The sequence below is a fragment of the Coregonus clupeaformis genome, chromosome 6 (genome assembly GCF_020615455.1).
Source record: "Coregonus clupeaformis isolate EN_2021a chromosome 6, ASM2061545v1, whole genome shotgun sequence".
NCBI lineage: Eukaryota > Metazoa > Chordata > Actinopteri > Salmoniformes > Salmonidae > Coregonus > Coregonus clupeaformis.
In genome coordinates, this window is record NC_059197.1 from 23,475,534 (window position 1) to 23,501,463 (window position 25,930).

The 25,930-nt window shown below is 42.2% G+C and overlaps 1 protein-coding gene across 5 annotated transcripts in view; it reads left to right on the plus strand.

Moving 5' to 3' along the window:
• Window positions 1-25,930, plus strand: part of LOC121568018 (Down syndrome cell adhesion molecule homolog) — a 156,913-nt gene that overhangs the window by 15,533 nt on the left and 115,450 nt on the right. For all 5 annotated transcript variants that reach the window (XM_041878501.2, XM_041878500.2, XM_041878502.1 and 2 more), the window contains exons 2-3: window positions 16,568-16,885; window positions 16,992-17,138. In XM_041878501.2, coding sequence (XP_041734435.1) covers window positions 16,568-16,885; window positions 16,992-17,138 — 465 coding nt within the window. The remainder of the gene's footprint in view (window positions 1-16,567; window positions 16,886-16,991; window positions 17,139-25,930) is intronic.

Sequence of the window (25,930 nt, forward strand, 5' to 3'; positions counted from 1 at the left end):
GGACACACACCACTGGCCCTACGCGGGGATCAGGAACGGGCCGGACCGGACTGGCAACACACCCCAGTACCTCTCACCGTGCCTCTACATTCTCCTTCCCCCTGGTGACCAGTGACTCCCGTAACCTGGCGGCCTCCTTTGCCAACCCGCTGAACCACTCTATCCCGGCCTCCTGCTGCCCCGTCGTCCACGGCGTGAGCCCCCCCCTAAAAATGTTCTGGCCGTCTCTCCTCCCCGTGGGCCAGGCCTCCATGGCTCTCTCCAGACTCTCGCTCCTCTGCTCCCAAGTCCAGCCTCTCTCCTCCTCCCACGGCTTGATCCAGTCGAGGTTGATATCCTTTAGAGCCCTCTCTGGCGTTGGCTCCTGGACACGCTGCTTGGTCCCGTTATGGTGGGATCTTCTGTCACGATCGTCGAACACAGAGGACCAAGGCGCAGCGTGGAATGCGAACATACTTTTATTTTTAATGATCACACGAACAAAACAACAAAACGATACGTGACGTCCTTGGCAATAGAACCTAACCAAACACGGAACAAGATCCCACAACACACTGTGGAAAACAGGCTGCCTAAGTATGGTTCCCAATCAGAGACAACAAGCAACAGCTGATACACGTTGCCTCTGATTGAGAACCACACCGGCCAACATAGAAACAAATGAACTAGATAATCACCCTAGCACACAAAACACATAGAAACCACACACCCTGGCTCAACATAACAGAGTTCGAGAGCCAGGGCGTGACAATTGGTGTCCTTTAGTAGTGGTTTCTTTGCAGCAATTCGACCATGAAGGCCTGATTCACACAGTCTCCTCTGAACAGTTGATGTTGAGATGTGTCTGTTACTTGAACTCTGTAAAGCATTTATTTTGGCTGCAATTTCTGAGGCTGGTAACTCTAAACAACTTATCCTCTGCAGCAGAGGTAACTCTGGTTCTTCTATTCCTGTGGCGGTCCTCATGAGAGCCAGTTTCATTATAGCGCTTGATGGTTTTTGCGACTGCACTTGAAGAAACTTTCAAAGTTCTTGAAATGTTCCGTATTGACTGACCTTCATGTCTTAAAGTAATGATGGACTGTCATTTCTCTTTGCTTATTTGAGCTGTTCTTGCCATAATATGGACTTGGTCTTTTACCAAATAGGGCTATCTTCTGTATACCCCCCCCCCCTACCTTGTCACAACACAACTGATTGGCTCCATAAATTCCATAAATTCACTTTTAACAAGGCATGTGTTAATTGAAATGCATTCCAGGTGACTACCTCATGAAGCTGGTTGAGAGAATGCCAAGAGTGTACAAAGCTGTCATCAAGGCAAAGGGTAGCTATTTGCTTTGGCCAAGAAACACGAGCAATGGACATTAGAACGGTGGAAATTTGTCCTTTGGTCTGGAGTCCAAATTGGAGATTTTTGGTTCCAACCGCTGTGTCTTTGTGAGATGCGGTGTTGGTGAACGGATGATCTCCGCATGTGTATTTCCCACCGTAAAGCATGGAGGAGGAGGTGTTATGGTGTGGGGGTGCTTTGCTGGTGACACTGTCTGTGATTTATTTAGAATTCAAGGCACACTTAACCAGCATGGCTACCACAGCATTTTGCAGCGATACGCCATCCCATCTGGTTTGGGCTTAGTGGGACTATCATTTGTTTTTCAACAGGACAATGACCCAACACACCTCCAGGCTGTGTAAGGGCTATTTTACCAAGAAGGAGAGTGATGGAGTGCTGTGTCAGATGACCTGGCCTCCACAATACCCCGACCTCAACCAAATTGAGATGGTTTGGGATGAGTCGGACCGCAGAGTGAAGGAAAAGCAGCCAACAAGTGCACAGCATATGTGGGAACTCCTTCAAGACTGTTGGAAAAGCATTCCAGGTGAAGCTGGTTGAGAGAATGCCAAGAGTTTGCAAAGCTGTCATGAAGGCAAAGGGTGGCTATTTGAAGAATCTCAAATATAAAATATATTTTTATTTGTTTAACACTTTTTTGGTTACTACATGATTCCATATGTATTATTTGATAGTTTTGATGTCTTCACTATTATTCTACGATGTAGGAAATAGTAAAAATAAAGAAAAACCCTTGAATGAGTAGGTGTTCTAAAACTTATGACCGGTAGTGCACATTAATTATTTCATGCACTGCTCTGTTCAGTTGCTTAGGAATTAAACATGCATTCACAGTAATGGGATACTGAGAATTTTCCCAGGTGCATGTAGCTACAGCACAGTAGTTTCTAGATATGTGGTCCTCACTCCAGGCATCATTTGCCACCTGGCATAAACATTTTCCTTGCTTGTTTTTCATGGTTAGATGCCCATTTCTGGGCTCTCTAACATCTACAACATTTGCAAATCTCAGAAAATGTAAATCTGTTTGGGGATATGTTTGTGTGTACAAGATGTTCTGGATTTATATTCCCAACTAGAATCCTCCCCCCTTCTCGCTGAAAAAGACAGTGGCCTTGTCTTTTTTTTTCTCCCTACAGCTTTGCTGATTGAAAACAACTAAGCTTGGTTAATTATAGATGCATATAATACATTATTGAACAGCGTCACTTCTTTCGTCTTTACGGTTCAGGTCATGAAAAATTATGGCAATTACACATTTCCTCTGCGGTTGTTTAGTAAGTGGTTAGGTTTGAGAGGAGTTGTTTTGGGCATGAGAAGCATGACCCTTAGTGGGGCCTCCGAGTAGGTTGTACCTGGGTTGGATGAACCCTTTGTAGAGTAACTAATGTAGACCTGCTCGGTCTGGAATGGGTGTAGTAGTGCAGTGACATGGTACTCAGTATGATTAGATCCACAAGGACCTTTGACTTCTCTGCAGTTGGTCTTATCAAACCAATCTTTGTTATGACTACACCATGCTAAATTGAGCTGCTTTTATGAGTTTCAAGTTTTATTAGTCGTATGTTCAGGGTACACATGGTATACACCGTCCAACGAAATGCTTATTTGCAGGTTCCTACTTGACAATGCAACAACAATAATAAATAATAAAATAGAAGAATACAAACATAAAGTAAATTGCTCAGTAGATTTAAATATGACGGATGTGAAATATGCCATACTGAGCCCACTGCCACCATTCCAATATTTTTTCAGTACTCTCGCAGAATACAAGCTTTTCAAAATGTCACACTCCTTTTATGTATTTCTCTCCAGGCATTTTCTGCTTTCAGATTATATACTGAGCGTACAAAACATTCTGAACACGTGCTCTTTATTTATTTTGTTGTGTTTTTGTCTTTACATTTTTAAAAAATTATTTTATTTGGGGGTAGATCAGCTTTAATATTGCAGATAGATTGTAACTTCCATCAATGCAATTGTCTGCATCACTTCCAATCCCCCATATGTTGTTTTTTTCACGCAAATATACATATACAAACATACACATACATATACACATACTGTACATACACTACCGTTCAAAAGTTTGGGGTCACTTAGAAATGTCCTTGTTTACCATGAAAACATACATGAAATTAGTTTGAATAGGAAATATAGCAAAATGCATGGGAAATGTAGTCATTGACAAGGTTAGAAATAATGTTTTTTAATATAAATAATAATTGTGTCCTTCAAACTTTGCTTTCGTCAAAGAATCCTCCATTTGCAGCAATTACAGCCTTGCAGACCTTTGGCATTCTAGTTGTCAATTTGTTGAGGTAATCTGAAGAGATTTCACCCCATGCTTCCTGAAGCACCTCCCACAAGTTGGATTGGCTTGATGGGCACTTCTTACGTACCATACTGTTAAGCTGCTCCCACAACAGCTCAATAGGGTTGAGATCTGGTGACTGTGCTGGCCAGTGATAGCCTTCCTTCTTCAAGATCCCTTTTACCCTGTACAAATCTCCCACTTCAACACCACCAAAGCACCCCCAGACCTTCACATTGCCTCCACCATGCTTGACAGATGGCATCATGCACTCCTCCAGCATATTTTCATTTGGTCTGCGTCTCACAAATGTTCTTCTTTGTGATCCGAATACCTCAAACTTCGATTCGTCTGTCCATAACACTTTTTTCCAATTTCCTCTGTCCAGTGTCTGTGTTCTTTTGCCCATCTTAATCTTTTCTTTTTATTGGCCAGTCTGAGATATGGCTTTTTTTTTGCAACTCTGCCTAGAAGGTCAGCATCCTGTAGTCGCCTCTTCACTGTTGACGTTGAGATGGTGTTTTGCGGGTACTATTTAATGAAGCTGCCAGTTGAGGACCTGTGAGGCGTCTATTTCTCAAACTAGACACTCTAATGTATTTGTCCTCTTGCTCAGTTGTGCACCGGGGCCTCCCACTCCTCTTTCTATTCTGATTAGAGACAGTTTGCGCTGTTATGTGAAGGGTGTAGTACACAGCGTTGTACGAGATCTTCAGTTTCTTGGCAATTTCTCGCATGGAATAGCCTTCATTTTTCAGAACAGAATAAACTAACGAGTTTCAGAAGAAAGTTTATTGTTTCTGGCCATTTTGATTCTGTAATCGAACCCACAATTTCTGATGCTCCAGATACTCAACTAGTCTCAAGAAGGCCAGTTTTATTGCTTCTTTAATCAGCACAACAGTTTTCAGCTGTGCTAACATAATTGCAAAAGGGTTTTCAATTAGCCTTTTAAAATGATAAACTTTGATTTATTTATTTATATTAGCAAACACAACGTGCCATTGGAACATATATATATATCCTTTAAAAAATATAAAAAATATATTTCCCTTTATTACTTTCCAACCCCACGACCCCTTCCCTAATTGGAGTAAAACTAGTGAACAACAACGCTTAGGCCTCTACTTCCAGCTTATACATGTCGTAGCCGGCCGTGACCGGGAGACCCATGGGGCGGCGCACAATTGGCCCAGCGTCGTCCAGGGTAGGGGAGGGAATGGCAGGCAGGGATGTTGGTAGAGCATGGCGTTTGCAACGCCAGGGTTGTGGGTTCGATTCCCGCGGGGGGCCAGTATGAAAAAAAAATAAAAAAATGTATGCACTCACTAACTGTAAGTCGCTCTGGATAAGAGCATCTGCTAAATGACTAAAATGTAAAATGTAAATGTAATATACATTTTATGGACACTGTCAATTTTACAATAATTGTATTTTGTTTGTTTTTACTCCTGAACTTCCTCTACCCTCAACCTCTCCGATCATTTTCATTTTCATGCTTCTATATGCCATATCTTTCTAACTGTGCTCTTTCACAAAAGCTCTCAACCTATAACCTATATACTTATTATGGACACAGTATGCTTTACATTAGTTATCTTGTTGTTATTAGTTGTTGTTAGTTGTTATTAGTCCCATCCTTCAGCTCCATTCAACACCTCCCATCTATCTCGTAACACCATCCACATTGGATTTCTATTTGCCATATATTTTTCAACTATACTGTGATGTTTCACAAAAGTTCTGAACCCTTCTATTCTCATTGTTTCTACAGATTGTAAATTGAAAATAAACATTTTTGCTAAAAGTATTATTATATTATTGATCGACTATGACTTTTCAGATCACCCAGTAGTGCTATCTGCAGGGTTAGCTTCAGGTGAATAATGCAATCCTTCAGCCATTCCTGGACCTGTGACCAAAAACAAGCTACAGATGGACAGTACCAAAACAAATTATCTATTTATTCTGTCTCTTCGCAGCAAAATCTGCAGGGCTGGGAAGATTGTATCCCCCATATAAATAACATTCTATTGGTAGCAAGAATTTTGTATAATAATTTAAATTGAAAAATTCTAAGTTTTGCGTATCAGTTCATAAACACTATGCCATGGAATCGTTACGTCAAAAATCTCTTCCCAACTATTTTGCAATCTATATGGGACGGATGTCAATCCTTTGGTCCTTAAATGAAACTGGTATACTTTTTTATTTATCACAATTTTCTTTAACCAATTATGTTCTTTAATGCAAGGCCAACAGACAAGTTCCTTACTTTTTTCCCCTTCCACTTTCCTCTTCCATTTTTGCGGTAATGCTGCAATTATTTGGTTTTAATTTTGGGTAGAGCAGACATTTCCATATTTTTTTGTTAGCTGCATGTGCGACATAACTCCACCAGTCCTACCTATGATATCATTTACAAAGAATATCCTTTTTTAAATTTTTATAAAAAAATAATATATTTTTTATCAATTTGTATATTTGAGTTTAACCACAATATTTGTTGTATTATTTGTTCTGTCGTTTCTGGAGGATTAAATTGAAATTGCAACCAACTTTCTATTGCTTGTTTTAGAAATAGTGAAATTTGGGAGATTATTTCCTTTTCAAATAACTGAAAGTGAGAGGTTGAAATCTGAATAAAGGGAAAAAGGCCATTCTTGAACATGGGGTGAGACAATCTTACTAATTTGCTAGAGAACCAGTTCAGATTTAAGTATAACTTTTGAATGACTGAAGCTTTTAGTGATAGGTCTAATGCTTTAATATTTAATAATTTATGTCCTCCGAATTCATATTTATTATATAAATAGACCTGTTTAATTTTGTCTGGCTTGCCGTTCCAAATAAAATGGAATACTCTTTTCTCATATAATTTAAAAAACGGTTTGCTAGGCATAGGCAAGACCATAAGCAAATAGGTAAACTGGGATAATACTAAAGAGTTAATGAGGGTGATTTTTCCACAGATAGACAGGTATCTTATCTATTTTTGCTAACTTTCTATTAATATTTATTGGAGTGAGATAATTTATATAATTTGGGATATGAATTCCGAGTGTATCCACATCACCATCAGACCATTTTATTGGTAAACTACATGGTAATGTACATTTTTTATTTTTTAGTGATCCAATACGTAATATAGTACATTTATCATAATTTGGTTGTAATCCAGAGAGGTTAGAAAATGTATCTAGATCCTCTATGAGGCTGTGGAGGGATTCAAGTTGTGGATTTAAAAGAAAACATGAGTCATCAGTGTGCAATGACACCTTTGTTTTTAAGCCCTGGATTTCTAAACCTTTGATATTATTGTTATCTGATTTTAAAAGCTAACATTTCGATAGCCATCATAAATAGATATGCCGATAGTGATCAACCTTGTTTTACTCCTCTTGACAGTTTAAAACTTTCTGAGAAATAGCCATTATTTACTATTTTACACCTAGGGTTACTATACATCATTTTAACCAATTTTATAAGAGATTCTCCAAAATTGAAATGTTCCAGCTATTTATTTATAAACTCCAGTCATACTTTATCAAATGCCTTTTCGAAGTCTGCTATGAAGGCCTGGTTTCCCAGATTTTTCATAGTGTTCTATTGTTTCCAGTACTTGCCTTATATTATCTCCAATGGATCGTCCATGTAAAAAACCTGTCTGATTAGAATGAATAATGTCTTTCAATACCTTTTTAATTCTATGCGCTATACATTTTGCTAGAATTTTTGCATCACAACATTGAAGTGTAAGGGGCCTCCAATTTTTTTAATGGACTGGATCTTTATATTTCCCACTTGTATCCTGTTTCAGTAATAATGAAATCAGACCTTCTTCTTGAGTGTCTGATAATCTACCATTTACATAGGAGTGGTTAAAACATGCTAATAACGGTCCTCTGAGTATATCAAAAAAGTTTTGGTATACCTCGACTGGTATGCCATCCAACCCTGGAGTTTTCCCGGACTTAAAGTCTTTAATTGCATCTAGAAGTTCCTCCTCTGTAATTTCACATTCACATGTCTGTTAATTTGACATTATCAATATAATTTCCCCCCCCTACAATTAGCTTCAGTTAGAGGAAATGGAGGCGACTGAAACTAAAACATATGCTTAATGTACTTTGCTTCCTGCTTCTTCAAAATATAATTTGGTGAATCATGGGTGACTCTGTCATTTGTAACCAGTTTCAGTAAATTATTTTTGGTAGCATTTCTATGTTGAAGATTAAAAAATAATTTGGTGCATTTTTCCCCATATTCCATCCAGTTTGCTTTATTTTTATAATATATTACACTTGATCTTTCTTGAATAAGTTTCTCCATTTCTTTTTGTTTTTCCTCTAATTTATTCTGAGCTGTCACGCCCTGACTCTGGGGACTCTTATTTGTTGAGTCAGGGTGTGACTTTCTATGTTGTGATGTTCTATGTTGTATTTTCTAGGTTTAGATCTAGTACGTCTAGATCTATGTTGGCCGGTGTGGTTCCCAATCAGAGGCAGCTGTCGCTCGTTGTCTCTGATTGGGGACCATACTTAGGCAGCCTATTGGCACTAGGGGGTTGTGGGATCTTGTTCCGTGTTAGGTATGTTGTTTGTGTACCTTGGACTTCACGTTTCGTTTCTTGTTTTGTCGTTGTGTTTATAAGTCAAATAAACATGTATGCATATCACGCTGCGCTTTGGTCTGACCCGTTCATGAACGAACGTGACAGAAGATCCCACCAAACGAGGACCAAGCGGCGTGTCCAGGAGCAGACAGCCTGGACATGGGAGGAGATCCTGGAAGGAAAGGGTTCCTGGACATGGGAGGAGATTCAGGCCGGGATGGATCGCCATCCTTGGGAGGAGACAGTGGAGGCGCGGTATAGAGAGGAGCAGCAGCAACGCAGAAGGCGCCGGCCGAGGAAGAAGCCTGAGAGACAGCCCCAATATTTTTTTTTTGGGGGGGCTAAAAGGGTGGTTGGCGGAGCCTAGTGTTAGAGCAGAGCCAACTCCCCGTACTCACGCAAGGAGGCGTGTGACTGGGCAGGCTCCGTGTTATGCGGAGCTACGTACTGTGCCGCCAGTGTGCCCCTCCTGTGCTAGCACGGCACGTGCCGTGCGAAGATGGGCATCCAGCCAGGACGGGGTGTGCCGGCTCAACGCTCCTGGTCTCCAGTACGCCTCCTCGGTCCCGCATATCCTGCGCCGGTTCTACGTACTGTATCGCCAGTACGCGTGCACAGCCCAGTGCGTCCTGTGCCAGCGCCCCGCACGTGTAGTGCGAAAGTGGGTAGCCAGCCAGGACGGGTTGTGCCAGCTCTCCGCTCAAGACCTCCAGTCCGCCTTCGCAGTCCGGTCCGGCCCGTTCCTGCTCCTCGCACCAAGCCAGTGGTGCGCGTCGCCAGCCCGACCCGGCCCGTTCCTAATCCTCGCACCAAGCCAGTGGTGCGCGTCGCCAGCCCGGCCCGGCCTGTTCCTGCCCCTCGCACCAAGCCAGTGGTGCGCGTCGCCAGCCCGGTTCGGCCTGTTCCTGTCCCTCGCACCAAGCCAGTGGTGCGCGTCGCCAGCCCGGCCCGGCCTGTTCCTGCCCCTCGCACCAAGCCAGTGGTGCATGTTCCTAGTCCGGTTCGGCCCGTGCCTGCTCCTCGCACCAGACCAGTGGTGAGTGTGTCCAGTCCGGCACGACCCGTGCCCGTTCCACCGGTGCCTGGTCCGGCACCAGTCAGCGGCTCCACTCCGGAGTCAGAGCAGTCCGCTCCACCGGTGCCTGATCCAGCACCGGTCAGCGGCTCCACTCCGGAGCCAGAGCAGTCCGCTCCACCGGGGTCCAGTCCAGATCCGGTCAGCGGCTCCAGTCCGGAGCCTGAGCAGTCCGCTCCACCGGTGCCTGGTCCAGCTCCGGTCAGCGGCTCCAGTCCAGACCCAGACGTCAGCCCCTCTCCAGGTTCGGGGTCTCCCACACCAGGGTCCAGACAGGGCTTGGAGTATAGTGGGAGGAAGGAGAGGGGAAGCAGCGCTCCGAGGTCCAGACCAGACCAGGGGCGCAACAGGGAGGCGGAGAATAGGTGGTGGTCACGCCCGGAGCCGGATCGCACCAACTGTTGTCACCTTCTCACCAAGCTGCTTGGCGATGGACTTGTAGCCCATTCCAGCCTTGTGTAGGTCTACAATCTTGTCCCTGACATCCTTGGAGAGCTCTTTGGTCTTGGCCATGGTGGAGAGTTTGGAATCTGATTGATTGATTGCTTCTGTGGACAGGTGTCTTTTATACAGGTACAGTGGGGGAAAAAAGTATTTAGTCAGCCACCAATTGTGCAAGTTCTCCCACTTAAAAAGATGAGAGAGGCCTGTAATTTTCATCATAGGTACACGTCAACTATGACAGACAAAATGAGGAAAGAAATCCAGAAAATCACATTGTAGGATTTTTAATGAATTTATTTGCAAATTATGGTGGAAAATAAGTATTTGGTCAATAACAAAAGTTTCTCAATACTTTGTTATATACCCTTTGTTGGCAATGACACAGGTCAAACATTTTCTGTAAGTCTTCACAAGGTTTTCACACACTGTTGCTGGTATTTTGGCCCATTCCTCCATGCAGATCTCCTCTAGAGCAGTGATGTTTTGGGGCTGTCGCTGGGCAACACAGACTTTCAACTCTCTCCAAAGATTTTCTATGGGGTTGTCATGGTCATCTGACCATATGACATTCTCCCAATCCTCTTCTGGATCATCCAAATGCACTCTAGCAAACATCAGACGGGCCTGGACATGTACTGGCTTAAGCAGGGGGACACGTCTGGCACTGCAGGATTTGAGTCCCTGGCGGCGTGGTGTGTTACTGATGGTAGGCTTTGTTACTTTGGTCCCAGCTCTCTGCAGGTCATTCACTAGGTCCCCCCGTGTGGTTCTGGGATTTTTGCTCACCGTTCTTGTGATCATTTTGACCCCACGGGGTGAGATCTTGCATGGAGCTCCAGATCGAGGGAGATTATCAGTGGTCTTGTATGTCTTCCATTTCCTAATAATTGCTCCCACAGTTGATTTCTTCAAACCAAGCTTCTGCAGATTCAGTCTTCCCAGCCTGGTGCAGGTCTACAATTTTGTTTCTGGTGTCCTTTGACAGCTCTTTGGTCTTGGCCATAGTGGAGTTTGGAGTGTGACTGTTTGAGGTTGTGGACAGGTGTCTTTTATACTGATAACAAGTTCAAACAGGTGTCATTAATACAGGTAACGAGTGGAGGACAGAGGAGCCTCTTAAAGAAGAAGTGAGAGCCAGAAATCTTGCTTGTTTGTAGGTGACCAAATACTTATTTTCCACCATAATTTGCAAATAAATTCATTAAAAATCCTACAATGTGATTTTCTGGATTTTTTTTCCTCAATTTGTCTGTCATAGTTGACGTGTACCTATGATGAAAATTACAGGCCTCTCTCATCTTTTTAAGTGGGAGAACTTGCACAATTGGTGGCTGACTAAATACTTTTTCCCCCCACTGTAACCAGTTGAGATTAGGAGCACTCCCTTTAAGAGTGTTCTCCTAATCTCAGCTCATTACCTGTATAAAAGACACCTGGGAGCCAGAAATCTTTCTGATTGAGAGGGTGTCAAATACTTATTTCCCTCATTAAAATGCAAATCAATTTATAACATTTTTGACATGCGTTTTTCTTGATTTTTTTGTTGTTATTCTGTCTCTCACTGTTCAGATAAACCTACCATTAAAATTATAGACTGATCATTTCTTTGTCAGTGGGCAAACGTACAAAATCAGCAGGGGATCAAATACTTTTTTCCGTCACTGTATATCTCACTAGGTCAGGATATTTAATCTTCCATATATCTACTAGTTCTAATATATCCATGACATTCATGATTTCCTTAAGAGTATGAGGGTGATAATTTGTACTGTGATTTCCTTTACTGTCCATTGAGCTATTAAAAACAGAATTACAATCTCCCACCATAATAATAGAGTCTTGTATTGCTTGCAGGGTTGATAATTTATTATATATATTGTCAAAGAAGTGTGGATCATCATTATTTGGTCCGTAAAGGTTAATGAGCCATATCTGTTTATGGTCCAATAACATATTTAAAATCATCCATCTACCTTGTGGATCAGTTTGGACAATTTGCACATTCGGATCAAAATGACTGTTTAATATCATCACCCCTTTTGAGTTTCTTAGCCCATGGGAGAAGTATATTTCGCCCCCCCATTCCTTTTTCCACACAACTTCATCTAGAATTGTTGAATGAGTTTCCTGTAAACAATAGATATTATATTCCTTCTCTTTGAGCCATGTAAATATTGTTCTTCTTTTGTTATTATCTGCTAAGCCATTACAATTATAACTGGCTATACTTATTTCACCACATACCATAATGAGATACAAGATTCAACACGTGCTCTTTCCATGACATAGACCGACAAGGTGAATCCAGGTGAAAGCTATGATCCCTTATTGATGTCACTTGTTAAATCCACTTCAATCAGTGTAGATGAAGGGGAGGAGACAGGTTAAAGAAGGATTTGTGTGTATGTGTGTGCCATTCAGAGGCTGAATTGGCAAGAAAAAAGGTTTAAGTGCCTTTGAACAGGGTATGGTAGTAGGTGCCAGGCGCACCAGTTTGTGTCAAGAACTGCAACGCTGTTGGGTTTTTCATGCTCAACAGTTACCTGTGTATATCAAGAATGGCCCACCACCCAAAGGACATCCAGCCAATTTGACACAACTGTGGAAATCTTTGGAGCCAACATGGGCCAGCATCTCTGTGGAACGCTTTCGACACCTTGTAGAGTCAAATTTAATAGAACACTTTGTTGTTTGGGAATTGTATTCGACAGTGTTCTTTCTGTATGAAATTACTAGAAAGGACTTCTTGTGTCACTAGTGTTATAAATGTAATGGGTGCTGCATCTGTTTTCTTTCTAAGCCATTGGCTCGGATTGCTCTTGATAAACCGCCAAAGATCTGTAACACAGAAATGTTTCAGAGACAGAGGATTTTAGAAAGGTGTCAAATATTATATTCAACATATCTTACGTTTTATCAATGCAATAGGGTTTTTAATGTTTCTAAAATATGAACAACATCACCAATTATTGATTAATTATTTAAGACACCTACATATACACATTGATGATTTCAGAGAATTTTTCATTAATATGACTTGGCACACCTACAGGTTGGTTTTGATCTCTCTCTCATGTCTGAGGCTGTATTATCAATAGGCCACAAGGAAGGGTTCTACTTTAGCCCCAGCTGCAAAAGGGAATGAATTACAATTTGATATGTCTTTGATGTATTCTTTTCAATTGAATACGCACCCACACATAGCAATAAGACTTTCACTCCATTTAAAAAGATTTAAACAGGCACAACCTTGATAGAACTAGTCTTTTTTTTCTCTCAATTCATGTTATTTATTTGTTATTGGGCAAATCATGATGGGCTTCAATGTGTAACAGGTGTGTTCGTACTTCGTAACTCTCTTGCGTTGTGTTGTTAAAGAAAGGACTGTCCAGCCAGTGGTCCCAGTTGATTGGTGTTTATTCTGACGATAGACACAAGGAAGCACATTAGATGTGCAGGACAACAGTATGTTGATGGCTGTAGATTCGTGATTCATCTGTTAGCATGGAAATAACTGTGAATTAGCAGGGAGCTAATGTGACCATTACAATTAGAGCATGCTATCTAACTCGTACGTACAGGAATCACACATAGAAAAGCACATCACAGGAAGCTCCCAATATCTAACAAATACCGTACACGTATGTATGGGTGTGTGTGTGTATGTATATATATATATTAGGAAATGTACATAGTGAACTTGTACACATTGTAAATATGAAAATAGATATACAGTATTTCAGAACGTGACCTACCGCTTGCATGTCAATATCAGACTGGCAAGAATTGATGTTTGCAATCTCCCCCATCTGCAAGCGTAGCCAATGACATTACCCCTTATTGACATCTGACTTAAACCAACCAATTAGAATACATTAACATTAAATACACATTTCTGCAGTGGCAAGTGGAAACATAACTAACCATGTTACAAATGGATAAGTCTATGTCCATCAAAGACAACATAGAGAGAGAGGGAGAGAGAGAGCGAGAGAGAGAGAGAGAGAGAGAGAGAGAGAGAGAGAGAGAGAGAGAGAGAGATATCTCCTGGGTAGCCCTCTGTTGGAAGTCATAGGCGTCACGGTGCTAGACTCAGGATACCCCTAAGTGTCTGTGAAAGCATGTGTGCGTCATGAGTCATCCCTATCAGCTGTCCTCTGTGTATGGCTGCCATTGACAGATTGATCTATCTAAGGAGGCTAATTCTCAGCTAGCGCCCCTATCACCTACTAAGGAATGAGCTCAGTCACAGCCAGGGATTCTCTCAGGCCGACTCTCTACCATAGACAACACTGTCTGACTGACTCATAAGTGTCCCCATAAAAATACAATTATGGATGAGCCACAGGTTATATAGGAGTGTGTTTTCTCCCAGTCCGTTGTTTTCATTAACGCCTACTACAGTAAATGGGGTCAATTGATAAGTCAGAGTGGCTACCATTGATGCCAACTTACCTCTGGAATGAACAGCAACTCTCACATCAGAAACCGCAGAGTAGATCGATATGGAAGTTTCGGGACAAATTTATACAGTAAATGCCGACTGATAATTTGTTAGTTCAACATGGTGGGATCTGTAAAATGTATTATGCGAGAAATGCCGGTGGATATAATAACCATAATCTCGAGGTAAACTTGGAGTCATACAATGATATGGTGTGTGGTCCTCCCATTACGACTCAGAAAACCTTGCAGTTTATTAGAATACAGATTAAATAAATTATGATGAACTTCACAGAGTGGCGAAAGTTTGCGGTGATGAGCTTTATGTGCCTTTCATATCGAGGGTCTTATTCCGGTGGCATGATGATCGATGCTTGACTGCCGTTTTGACAAAAAAAAATCCATAATACTCTCATCATGTAGACCAGCCTGTATCTGCAAGCTGTTGGCTAGAGCGCACATGCCAAGACCAGAGTAGGCACATTTGTGACAAGACTATCGGTAGAGTTGAAAATGTGATAGAAACACATTGAAATTTAGATTTTTATTCGGTACATGAAAACATAAGTGAAAAGTTATATGTTGTGTGCACTACTTGTCATCACACACTGATTTTTATCCGTAACAAGTCAGTTTGGTGCAAACACACCACTGGTGGGAAAATATATTTTCTTTAAGCAGATTTTAGAATATTCACATGAAAATCTGTCGCCAATTGGATGGAAACCTAGCTATGGACACTGAGGGATTCCCACATTATTTAAAAAAATAATTGGTAGCCTTATAGTATTTGTTTGCAGTTAGTTTTTTTGTTTTGTAATTATGAGTGTTTTTTTTTTGTATTTGTGTGTGTGTGCGCGCATGGTTGTGTGTTTGAGTGGATCTCTTTGTGGTTCAAAGCCGCTGGAGCAGAGAGAGGGTGGAAACCACTGCGATTTGAAACCTTGTTAGAAATTTATGAAGTGCTAAAATGTTTTATCCCCAGGGAGGCCTAGCCAGCTGTCACTGGTAAGCCATTTACTGCTAGGCACTGACTCTGACACCAGACAGAGATCCAGAGGTAGACTAGGCAGCAGGCAGGCACAGGGCCATGCTCAGGCAGGAGAAATGATACACTGAGTGTACAAAACATTAGGAACACCTTCTTAATATTGAGTTGCACCCCCTTTTGCCATCAGAACAGACTCAATTCGTCAGGGCATGAACTCTACAAGGTGTCAAAAGCGTTCCACAGTGATGCTGGCCCATGTTGACTCCAATGCTTCCCACAGTTGTGTCAAATTGGCTGAATGTCCTTTGGGTGGTGGACCATTCTTGACATACACGGGAAACTGTTGAGCGTGAAAACCCAGCAGCCCTGGCACCTAGTACCATACCTCATTCAAAGGCACTTAAATCTTGGCATATATTATTATTATTATTATTATTAATAATATTATTATTATTATTATTTTGTCTTGCCACACATTCAAAAAATACTTATTTAACCTGTCTCCTCCCCTTCATCTACACTGATTGAAGTGGATTTAACAAGTGACATCAATATGTCATGGAAAGAGCAGGTGTTCATAATGTTTTGTACACTCAGTTTCTACACCACTCAGAAATCAACCACCTTGCAATTAGCACTGAGACAGCCACCTGATGCTAATTGGTCCCACTTCGTGTTTCTCTCCCTTCCAACGGAGCTACGTAACGACACACACTTTTACATCATCAACACTCTTTTCCCGCTTGTTGGTCCCCTGCTCAACCAAAGCAGCATACATATTCAATGCTGTGTATGAGCAAATGACCTCACTTCAGGGCATGTTATTTTACTTTTATGTAATGAATGTGATTTAAGCGGTATCAAGGATTAGATGATGACTAAAACGGTCCACATTAAAGACACTGTAAACATCAGGCCCAGGTCCATAACAAAAGCATTCATTAGTTTCATCATGGCCAAGTAAATAACTACTGTCCTGATGTATTTAGAAGTAAATATACATATGGATCTTAATTTGACCAGTATTGCCGCAGCAAAATAATCCTGCAGCAACAGGATTTGAAAGTTTAGTCCATAATGTTGCTTGATCGGTGGTTAGGCTATTAGCTGGCCAAAATTAGGCTACATTAAAAGTGTACTACTGTTAATATAACCGTGTGTTAGTGAGGGTTTTCAGTGAATTTATGTAAATCATGAAGCTCATCTGCATTTTCTCAGCAGGAAAATTATCAGCAACAAAAAAGTGATCAAACTAAGATCCTACGCCTGTAGTCAGTTGTCATGTCATCTAATGTTTTTGTACTCTTTGTTCTCCTCTCTTGCAGTTTTTAGTGAAGATCTACGTTCCAGCTTATATTTTGTCAATGCATCTCTGCAAGAGGTAGTGTTTGCCAGCACCACAGGGACCCTGGTGCCCTGTCCCGCTGCAGGCGTGCCCCCCGCCTCGCTGCGCTGGTACCTGGCCACCGGAGAGGAGATCTATGATGTGCCCGGGATCCGCCACGTGCACCCCAATGGCACCCTCCAGATCTTTAACTTCCTCCCCTCCAGCTTTAGTAAGCTGATCCATGACAATACCTACTATTGCACAGCTGAAAATCCTTCAGGGAAAATAAGAAGCCAAGATGTCCACATTAAGGCCGGTAAGTGTTTATTTTAAATAGTAACTGCTGCTGTTGTCATTCCTTAATTTCTGATTGTATGTATTAATTTGCCTTTGTCAAATACCACCCCTCTTGCTATCCTCAGTATTTCGGGAACCCTACACGGTCCGGGTGGAGGACCAGAAAGCCATGAGAGGCAATGTAGCGGTCTTCAAGTGCATTATCCCTGCCTCCGTGGAGGCTTACGTCACTGTCGTATCGTGGGAGAAAGACACAGTCTCACTATCCTCAGGTAAGACAACATTCGTATATCTTGGTCAGAATTTTGTTCAATTCCTTGCTTGGACTCTTCAAATAAGCTATTGGATTACACGTTCAAAGGAGTGATTCGTAGGTGTAGCTAACAAAATAAGATCTGTTTACACAGACAGTGCTATGGATCCCAAGGTTTCTGAATGGGAAGCCTTCCCTGCTCTGCTCCGTGTGCTTGGGCCACTGTTCTCTGTCTCTCTGTGACTTACCTGCTTGTGGTCTCAGTCAGCCATTACTGGAGCTCCATGGAATCCTGTCAGTAATAGCCAGGCTAATGTCTGTCTGTCATATTGACCCCACCCCCCTTGATTGGAACCCCTTGATTGGAACCAGGTTGATATTGTACATTAAACGACAACTCTCTTGTTCGATTGTTGCATACCCACTGGACAATTTTGCTTTATATGGGGCATTTAGAAAAATATAGACAAGCACGCACCTCATGCCATTTGACAGAGGGCGAATTGTGGGACATGTTTTCGTGACATTTTAAATGTGTCTGCTCAAGCACAAAGATCCCTTTTGTGATCCATGTCTGTGTGTACTGGTTGCTAGTCGAGGGCTTTACTGTTTCTGCTGCTGTAAGGAGATATGATATGGTCTATAATGACTTCACATGAGTTTTGCAGATTCAGACAAGACTGAAAAAGATGCTAGCATCTGTGAAACCTAGAAGTCATCACTTTTTACTGTGTAACATTCATGGCCTTGAAAAGTAGAGTAGCATGGAAAGCGGAATTTAGACTTTTCTCGTGTGGATTATGTGCTTAACTGTATAACACAGGGCAGGGTTGTAGTAGCTAGTGGGTTTTTAAGTGAGTTTAGGCCAAACAGTATTGTAGTCCTATGAAACCTTTATTTTTATATTTTCAATTTTTACTGCAAAACAACCAGGGTGTTGTAAAGGTGAATAGCGCGTAGGAGCAGTGATGTTTTATCATCACCCAGTTCTTAGGAGTGCTTTTACATGCATTAAAAACAACCTAGATGGGATTGTCTCTGTTTATTCCAATAACTATCAAGCCACATGAGGCCTGTCAGAAGCATCACCAGCATGGCCAGAATCAGTGCTCTTTCCCTGCTAAATATTTGATGATGTTCTGATGCATGAGCAAATGCACCTTACAGTGTTATGGAGAGAGTATGTTTACTGCGTATGTTTACAAAGTGCTTTAAAAGGTGTGCGTTTTATTTCTTTACCAGAAGTTTGATCCCAGGTTATGTGTGTGTGTGTGTGTGTGTTTGTATATGTGTTAGCATGTGTGTTTGTATGTGTTTGTATATGTGTTAGCATGAGGTTATCAACCAGGCCTGGAAACAGAGCAATTTGACCTAACCTATTCTTCTTTGAGGGTTGCCAACCCTGCACTCTAAATTTTTCATGAAAGAAGACTTGGTCTCAGTGGACACAAAATAAAGCTATCCAACTGCTGTGCTAAATTATTAATCTGTTTTGGTTGGAAACAGTTACATCAAGCACACACCCGCAGTCAGCCTTTCTATTGGAATTCAAAGACCAAAACACATTCCACACACAACAGATCCACCTCAACCAGCTTGAGCCTCTGATGGCAGTTATTATACATGTTGGTTTTTAATCTAAGGTTTAGAAACATCAGTAACATCAGATTTGGCAATTATTTTCACAATACAATAATTTCTTTGTGGTTGTTCAATCAAATATGTACAGTATGTATTTTATAGATTCATGTATCATATAAACCCTTTACAGTAGACACCTTAGCATAAGGTGTTACCCTATATATCTTAAAAATCATATTTTAATATGTACAAGGGACTGGTTTACATTGCGTCTCATCTGAAACCTGTAAATGTCCAGTGATTCATGTCAGGGGAAAGAATATGTATAATTACAGACTAGGGCCAGTCTTAATTAATCAACTGTGATTGAAAAGTTAATTACAATATGAATGACCTCTTAAAATAAGGACTGCTTAGTAGTCATTTGAAGTGGCCCTGTTTCCAATCTGAATGAGCACCGCAACTCACAATCCCTAATGTTGCCACTAACTTACCATTAACCTGTCATGCATTTTAAAATGTACCTCGCCGTGCGGCTTTTCAAATTCACGGCAGCCGCTCGGCTCCTCTCTGCTTTTGATAAACAATTGACAGAGCTAATAGGGAGATGAAAGAGAAAAAAGCAAAGGAGTGGAGCTTGCAGCGCAGCTGTCTTTTATATGGGACAACTAATGCATCTCCAGATTTTATATGGGTGTGTATCAAGTGGTGGGGCTGATGAATACGGGATGGGCTGGATGGCACATCTTTTTGTCTTCTGCATCTGCTTTGCCTTTGTCTCTCACCTTTCACATGTGATCCAATTTAATGAGGGGGCCTTGATGGAAAATGGCTGATCAAAACTAGCTTTCTAAGGGATGCATACAACATGTTGTCATACAGGTTTGTATTCCCCTTGGATGGGGGGATTTACAATGCAATTCTGAGTCCTATGGTTATACAATAACTTCTTCTTCCTCTCTTCTCTCTCACACTCTTCCTCTTTGTTTTGCTGGATGAGGCAGAGGTGGGGTTTGCTGCACAGTGAACCTGTCTCATTCAGAGCATGGCCCTGCATGGCCCTGCATTGGTCCTCTTGGTTTCAGTCTCCTCCAATGATACTACACTCTGCACCTACTGGGAAACTTGAATTCATCCATGTGAGGTGGGACTTTGTCTTGAGCAAACAGCATACTGTGTATACAGTATCTTACACATGTTGTTTGCTGGCATTCGCAAATATTTAAATGTTAATTGAAGTGTCAGCATGTTGCCATAGTGCTGCTGCATCAGACCTTTTTGCACCAAATGTAGATCACATTGCCCCGGACAGACACAGGTACAAGGCCTGTGTATGGGCGCGACGGCCAGTGCCTGCCTACTGCTGCTGGGATGAAATGTAGAGACTTGTCCTCTCGTGCCTGGAGATAGTGCTTTCTCATTAGAACAAACACATGTGCCTCTCATCTTTTCAAGCTGAAGATTAAGCTGGAGATGGTGCAAGGGAAGCTTTTCTCAAGCATTAAGGCACAGGCTTACTGCAATGCTGGAGGAGAGGGATGACTGTAAGCCTGTCCCTCCTCTTCTCTCTCCTCTCTCTTTCTCTCTCTCCTCGTCACCTCTTTCTCTTGCTCACTTATAAGGAACGTTGTTGAAAGGCATTTGTCATTAGATGTATTGGTGAATGCATTGCATACTGAGCAGCTTTCCTATTTCCCAGTGTTGGTACAATACCATAATGGTATTAAATGCAATCATATATATATATATATATATATATATACAGTGAGGGGAAAAAGTATTTGATCCCCTGCTGATTTTGTACGTTTGCCCACTGACAAAGAAATGATCAGTCTATAATTTTAATGGTAGGTTTATTTGAACAGTGAGAGACAGAATAACAACAACAAAATCCAGAAAAACGCATGTCAAAAATGTTATAAATTGATTTGCATTTTAATGAGGGAAATAAGTATTTGACCCCTCTGCAAAACATGACTTAGAACTTGGTGGCAAAACCCCTGTTGGCAATCACAGAGGTCAGACGTTTCTTGTAGTTGGCCACCAGGTTTGCACACATCTCAGGAGGGATTTTGTCCCACTCCTCTTTGCAGATCTTCTCCAAGTCATTAAGGTTTCGAGGCTGACGTTTGGCAACTCGAACCTTCAGCTCCCTCCACAGATTTTCTATAGGATTAAGGTCCGGAGACTGGCTAGGCCACTCCAGGACCTTAATGTGCTTCTTCTTGAGCCACTCCTTTGTTGCCTTGGCCGTGTGTTTTGGGTCATTGTCATGCTGGAATACCCATCCACGACCCATTTTCAATGTCCTGGCTGAGGGAAGGAGGTTTTCACCCAAGATTTGACGGTACATGGCCCCATCCATCGTCCCTTTGATGCGGTGAAGTTGTCCTATCCCCTTAGCAGAAAAACACCCCCAAAGCATAATGTTTCCACCTCCATGTTTGACGGTGGGGATGGTGTTCTTGGGGTCATAGGCAGCATTCCTCCTCCTCCAAATATGGCGAGTTGAGTTGATGCCAAAGAGCTCCATTTTGGTCTCATCTGACTTTCACCCAGTTCTCCTCTGAATCATTCAGATGTTCATTGGCAAACTTCAGACGGGCCTGTATATGTGCTTTCTTGAGCAGGGGACCTTGCGGGCGCTGCAGGATTTCAGTCCTTCACGGTGTAGTGTGTTACCAATTGTTTTCTTGGTGACTATGGTCCCAGCTGCCTTGAGATCATTGACAAGATCCTCCCGTGTAGTTCTGGGCTGATTCCTCACCGTTCTCATGATCATTGCAACTCCACGAGGTGAGATCTTGCATGGAGCCCCAGGCCGAGGGAGATTGACAGGTCTTTTGTGTTTCTTCCATTTGCGAATAATCGCACCAACTGTTGTCACCTTCTCACCAAGCTGCTTGGCGATGGCCTTGTAGCCCATTCCAGCCTTGTGTAGGTCTACAATCTTGTCCCTGACATCCTTGGAGAGCTCTTTGGTCTTGGCCATGGTGGAGAGTTTGGAATCTGATTGATTGATTGCTTCTGTGGACAGGTGTCTTTTATACAGGTAACAAACTGAGATTAGGAGCACTCCCTTTAAGAGTGTGCTCCTAATCTCAGCTCGTTACCTGTATAAAAGACACCTGGGAGCCAGAAATCTTTCTGATTGAGAGGGGGTCAAATACTTATTTCCCTCATTAAAATGTAAATCCATTTCTAACATTTTTGACATGCGTTTTTCTGGATTTTTTTGTTGTTATTCTGTCTCTCACTGTTCAAATAAACCTACCATTAAAATTATAGACTGATAATTTCTTTGTCAGTGGGCAAACGTACAAAATCAGCAGGGGATCAAATACTTTTTTCCCTCACTGTATATATATATATATATATATATATATATATATATATATATATATACTGGATAATCTTCTGGATTTGACCTTCTATAAGGGCTCAGGGGTCGTAGTGGCCAGAGAAAAGGGCCTTACGATTCTACTGATGCAGTCTTAAAGTCTCTATCCTGGATGATCAGTGAGTCTTCTTCCTGCTCCTCATTTACTGGCCTTGACTGCCAGCCTCCCTCCTCCATTGCGTAACACTTGGCAGAAGGCCCGAGTCAATTTCCTGCTGGCTGCAAAACACTGTTTTCTATTTGGTTTATGCAAATGTTCCGTCCAATGCTCCGAGCATTACCAGAGCCCCTGGATACATTTTTCTGTCACATTTATGTGGGCTGCTTCACAACTGTATACTTTACACTAACTGTTTAAATGCCTCGGCAATCTCTCACGCTGCTCTTGACACCACTCGCCCTCATTCAAGGTACTTGAGCAGTGCTAATCAAAGCTTATCAAGGAGTTTGCCCGCTAATAGCTTCAGTGTCTTAACCAGTCAATCTCCATAATGTCTGGGATGCCCTTACACAAACTAGAGTAGGGAAGGAAGGAAGCCATCATCATACAGCAGGGATTTATCTAGTCAGCTTCATGACTCCTCCCCATTTTTCACTGGGATTGACAGAGGGCACCTACAGGCAGGCAGAGACAGCACAGTTAAATCAGCCTGGATCCAACCCAAAGTCAGGCCAACCTTGAAAAGCTCTTACTGGTTCTCTTGGTCTGCCGAGGGGGAAGAAGAAGAAGATGGAGAGGAGAGTGGGCGAGGCTGAAGCTTTCCTTGGTAAACAAAGGCGTCCACACTGCATTGCATAGGCCACATTGTTATGTCTCTCTCTCTCTCTCTCTCTCTCTCTCTTTCTCTCTCTCTCTCTCTCTCTCTTTCGCTCTCTCTCAGAAGGAGGGAGAGCATGATCTCTATCTAACCACAGAACGATTGCGAGGCAGCCCTGTGTTAGTGTGTGCGTGCATGCCTGCGTGCGTGGTGCCTGCGTGTGCTATTCCTCCCACCCTGCAGTAAAGCCTTATGAAACAACACAGCACATCATTTTACTCCTGCTCCACCCAGAGCAGCAGCAACTGAAATGCTGACCCTCATCTTTCATAGATCCCAGTTCATAGTCTACTCATGCACAGCTGCTGGAAAGCTTGGGGAGATGGGGTATTGGAAGTGTGTGTATGCGGGTCTGTGAGTGTGTGCTTGTGTGGAGAAGGTTACAATCCAGAAATATCAATACTTGTGTGCATTAATCACGCAGCTGCCAGAGAGAATTATGGGAACATGAGCTGAAGGGTGCATTTGCAGCATGAATGCTGTGTAAAGGGGAGTTTGGGGAATTGGGGTGAGGGGAGAATGGACCCTTTTATATGTGAGCAGAGGAGATGGTCTGAGGTGGGTTGTTGATCTAAATGTACATCACACAGTGCTATATTTGTTATATGGACATATGAACTCTTGAGAACTGCACTGCTGTGTTTTCATTTCATGTTAAAAACATATTGTTTCACACGACTCAGCCCTCAATATGAACCATAGATTACATTTGGTTCTTCTATTTTATTAATCTGTCAAGAGGGCATATTGGAGCAAACAAGTAACCTACTGTCTTTGCTATTGCTGTCTGATGTTTGAAGTCCTCAGCTTTTCTGTGATGTGGGACAGAGGGAGGGAGGCAGGGTTGGGGTCAATTCGAATTGAAGTCGGTCAATTCAGGAATTAAACAGAATTTCCAATTCAATAATTGAAAAAAGGGCATCTATTTTCATGACTTCTGAATAAACTGAAGAGGAGAAGCTATTCATTTCAAAGGTTGTTCGTTAAAAAAATAAAAAATTATTCAGATCACTTCCTGAATTCAGTGACTTCAATTTGAAGTGACCCCAACCATGGAGGGAGGGATAGAATACATTGTATACATTGTATGAGGTGCACTCACCTCTTTTAAGTAGGCATGAACAGTATACAGTAAATAGTCAGAGTATTACTGCTATAGTATAGCAATTTTCTATTGAGGAGGCCGAGCACCAGATTTCCTGCTGATACATTACTGCAGTATTAGTCCAGTATTATAGCAATTTTCCATTGAGGAGGCCGAGCAGCAGATTTCCTGCTGATACATTACTGCAGTATTACTCCAGTATTATAGCAATTTTCCATTGAGGAGGCCGAGCAGCTGATCTCCTGCTGATACAGTGCCTGCCTGCCACCCAGCCTAGCAGAGCTATAGAAAACAACACCTGTTGATCTCAGTTAGAGCGCTGAGCAGGCGTTCTCTACATCACAGTTTACTGATAAATAAAAGCAATATGGCAGCCATTAGGCCGCTTAGGATGAAAATGATTAGGTGGTGATCTGTGGAGCGATGGGTACTAAGTGTGATTTAATCTTTAGTAAGCAGTGATGGGTTTATGGTATGTTGCAGTTTGGCATCAGTCGTCGGAACGGGAACGGGCCTTTCCAGTGCTTATGGATTACACTGCTGTACTGGTGGACTGGACCCGAGCCAGCCTACACCATGGCAGCTGGCCAAGAAACAGATTAGTAATAAGCGAGGCGTGAGATAATTACGGGCGGAACAACCAATTAATTTCTGTTTATAAACCACTCCTAGATTTGGGGTTGTGTTTACCCATAGTTCAGTGGAGCAGGCGTCCCCTGGTCGGGGTGTGTTGGTGGCGAGGGTTGTGGCAGGCGCCTCCCATATGGAAGAGAGGCCAATTGATGTTCAATCAACCTCCCAGAATGCAACAGTGTCTGATCCCATCTTAAAAGCCTTGAAAAAAGGCACTTAAAGACAAAGAACCACTGACTGACCAAAGGGATTTTATTTCTCTACTTCATCCTTCCAATCTGAGATTAATGCATCTTCCTCTCAGGGTGGTCAATCTAGAAAATACAGTAAATCGCATTTAGTCCCTTAAACTTTCACACTAAAGCCATGAGCCATTCTGCACATACTGGGGGCCTTAGCGCTGATTGGAAATGCTCAAGACATTAAAGACACTGAAGTAAACTAATCAAGTGGAGTGTCACTGCTTCTTGTGCAACAAAGAACTCATCTCAGACAACAAATGGCATTGCAGTTTGGGTGTTGCTGGTGGATATCTAGATCTTTTTACAATTCCGTTCACACAAAGCTGAGCTTGAATCATGCATTTTTAAAATATTAGTTGCAAATCTGTTAATAGTGTTACTATACAGTGTGTCTACAGTGTAGCAGTGCTCCTTGTCCACTGCTGCCTGCCATTATTATTATTTTAAGGTGACCCTCCATCTCTGACTTGATGGATGAAACATCAGCCTTCATTGGCCCCTTTTCTACAGCCCAATATGGCCAACTCCTTCTTGTCTTTTCCCCCTCTCCCTTCCTCCTTAGCACTAACGCTAGGAACATGGACAAAGTGCACCAGTGGCATGTCTTTGACCTCTCCTTCCCCCTTCAGCCTACACTGCAGTATGTCTCCCCTGAGTGTGAGTATCAGACCTGCGGTGTGTGGAGGGTTTGTGTGCATTGCTACAGTGAGGGAAAAAAGTATTTGATCCCCTGCTGATTTTGTACGTTTGTCCACTGACAAAGACATGATCAGTCTATAATTTTAATGGAAGGTTTATTTGAACAGTGAGAGACAGAATAAAAATAAAAAAAATCCATAAAAACGCATGTCAAAAATGTTATAAATTGATTTGCATTTTAATGAGGGAAATAAGTATTTGACCAAAACATGACTTAGTACTTGGTGGCAAAACCCTTGTTGGCAATCACAGAGGTCAGATGTTTCTTGTAGTTGGCCACCAGGTTTGCACACATCTCAGGAGGGATTTTGTCCCACTCCTCTTTGCAGATCT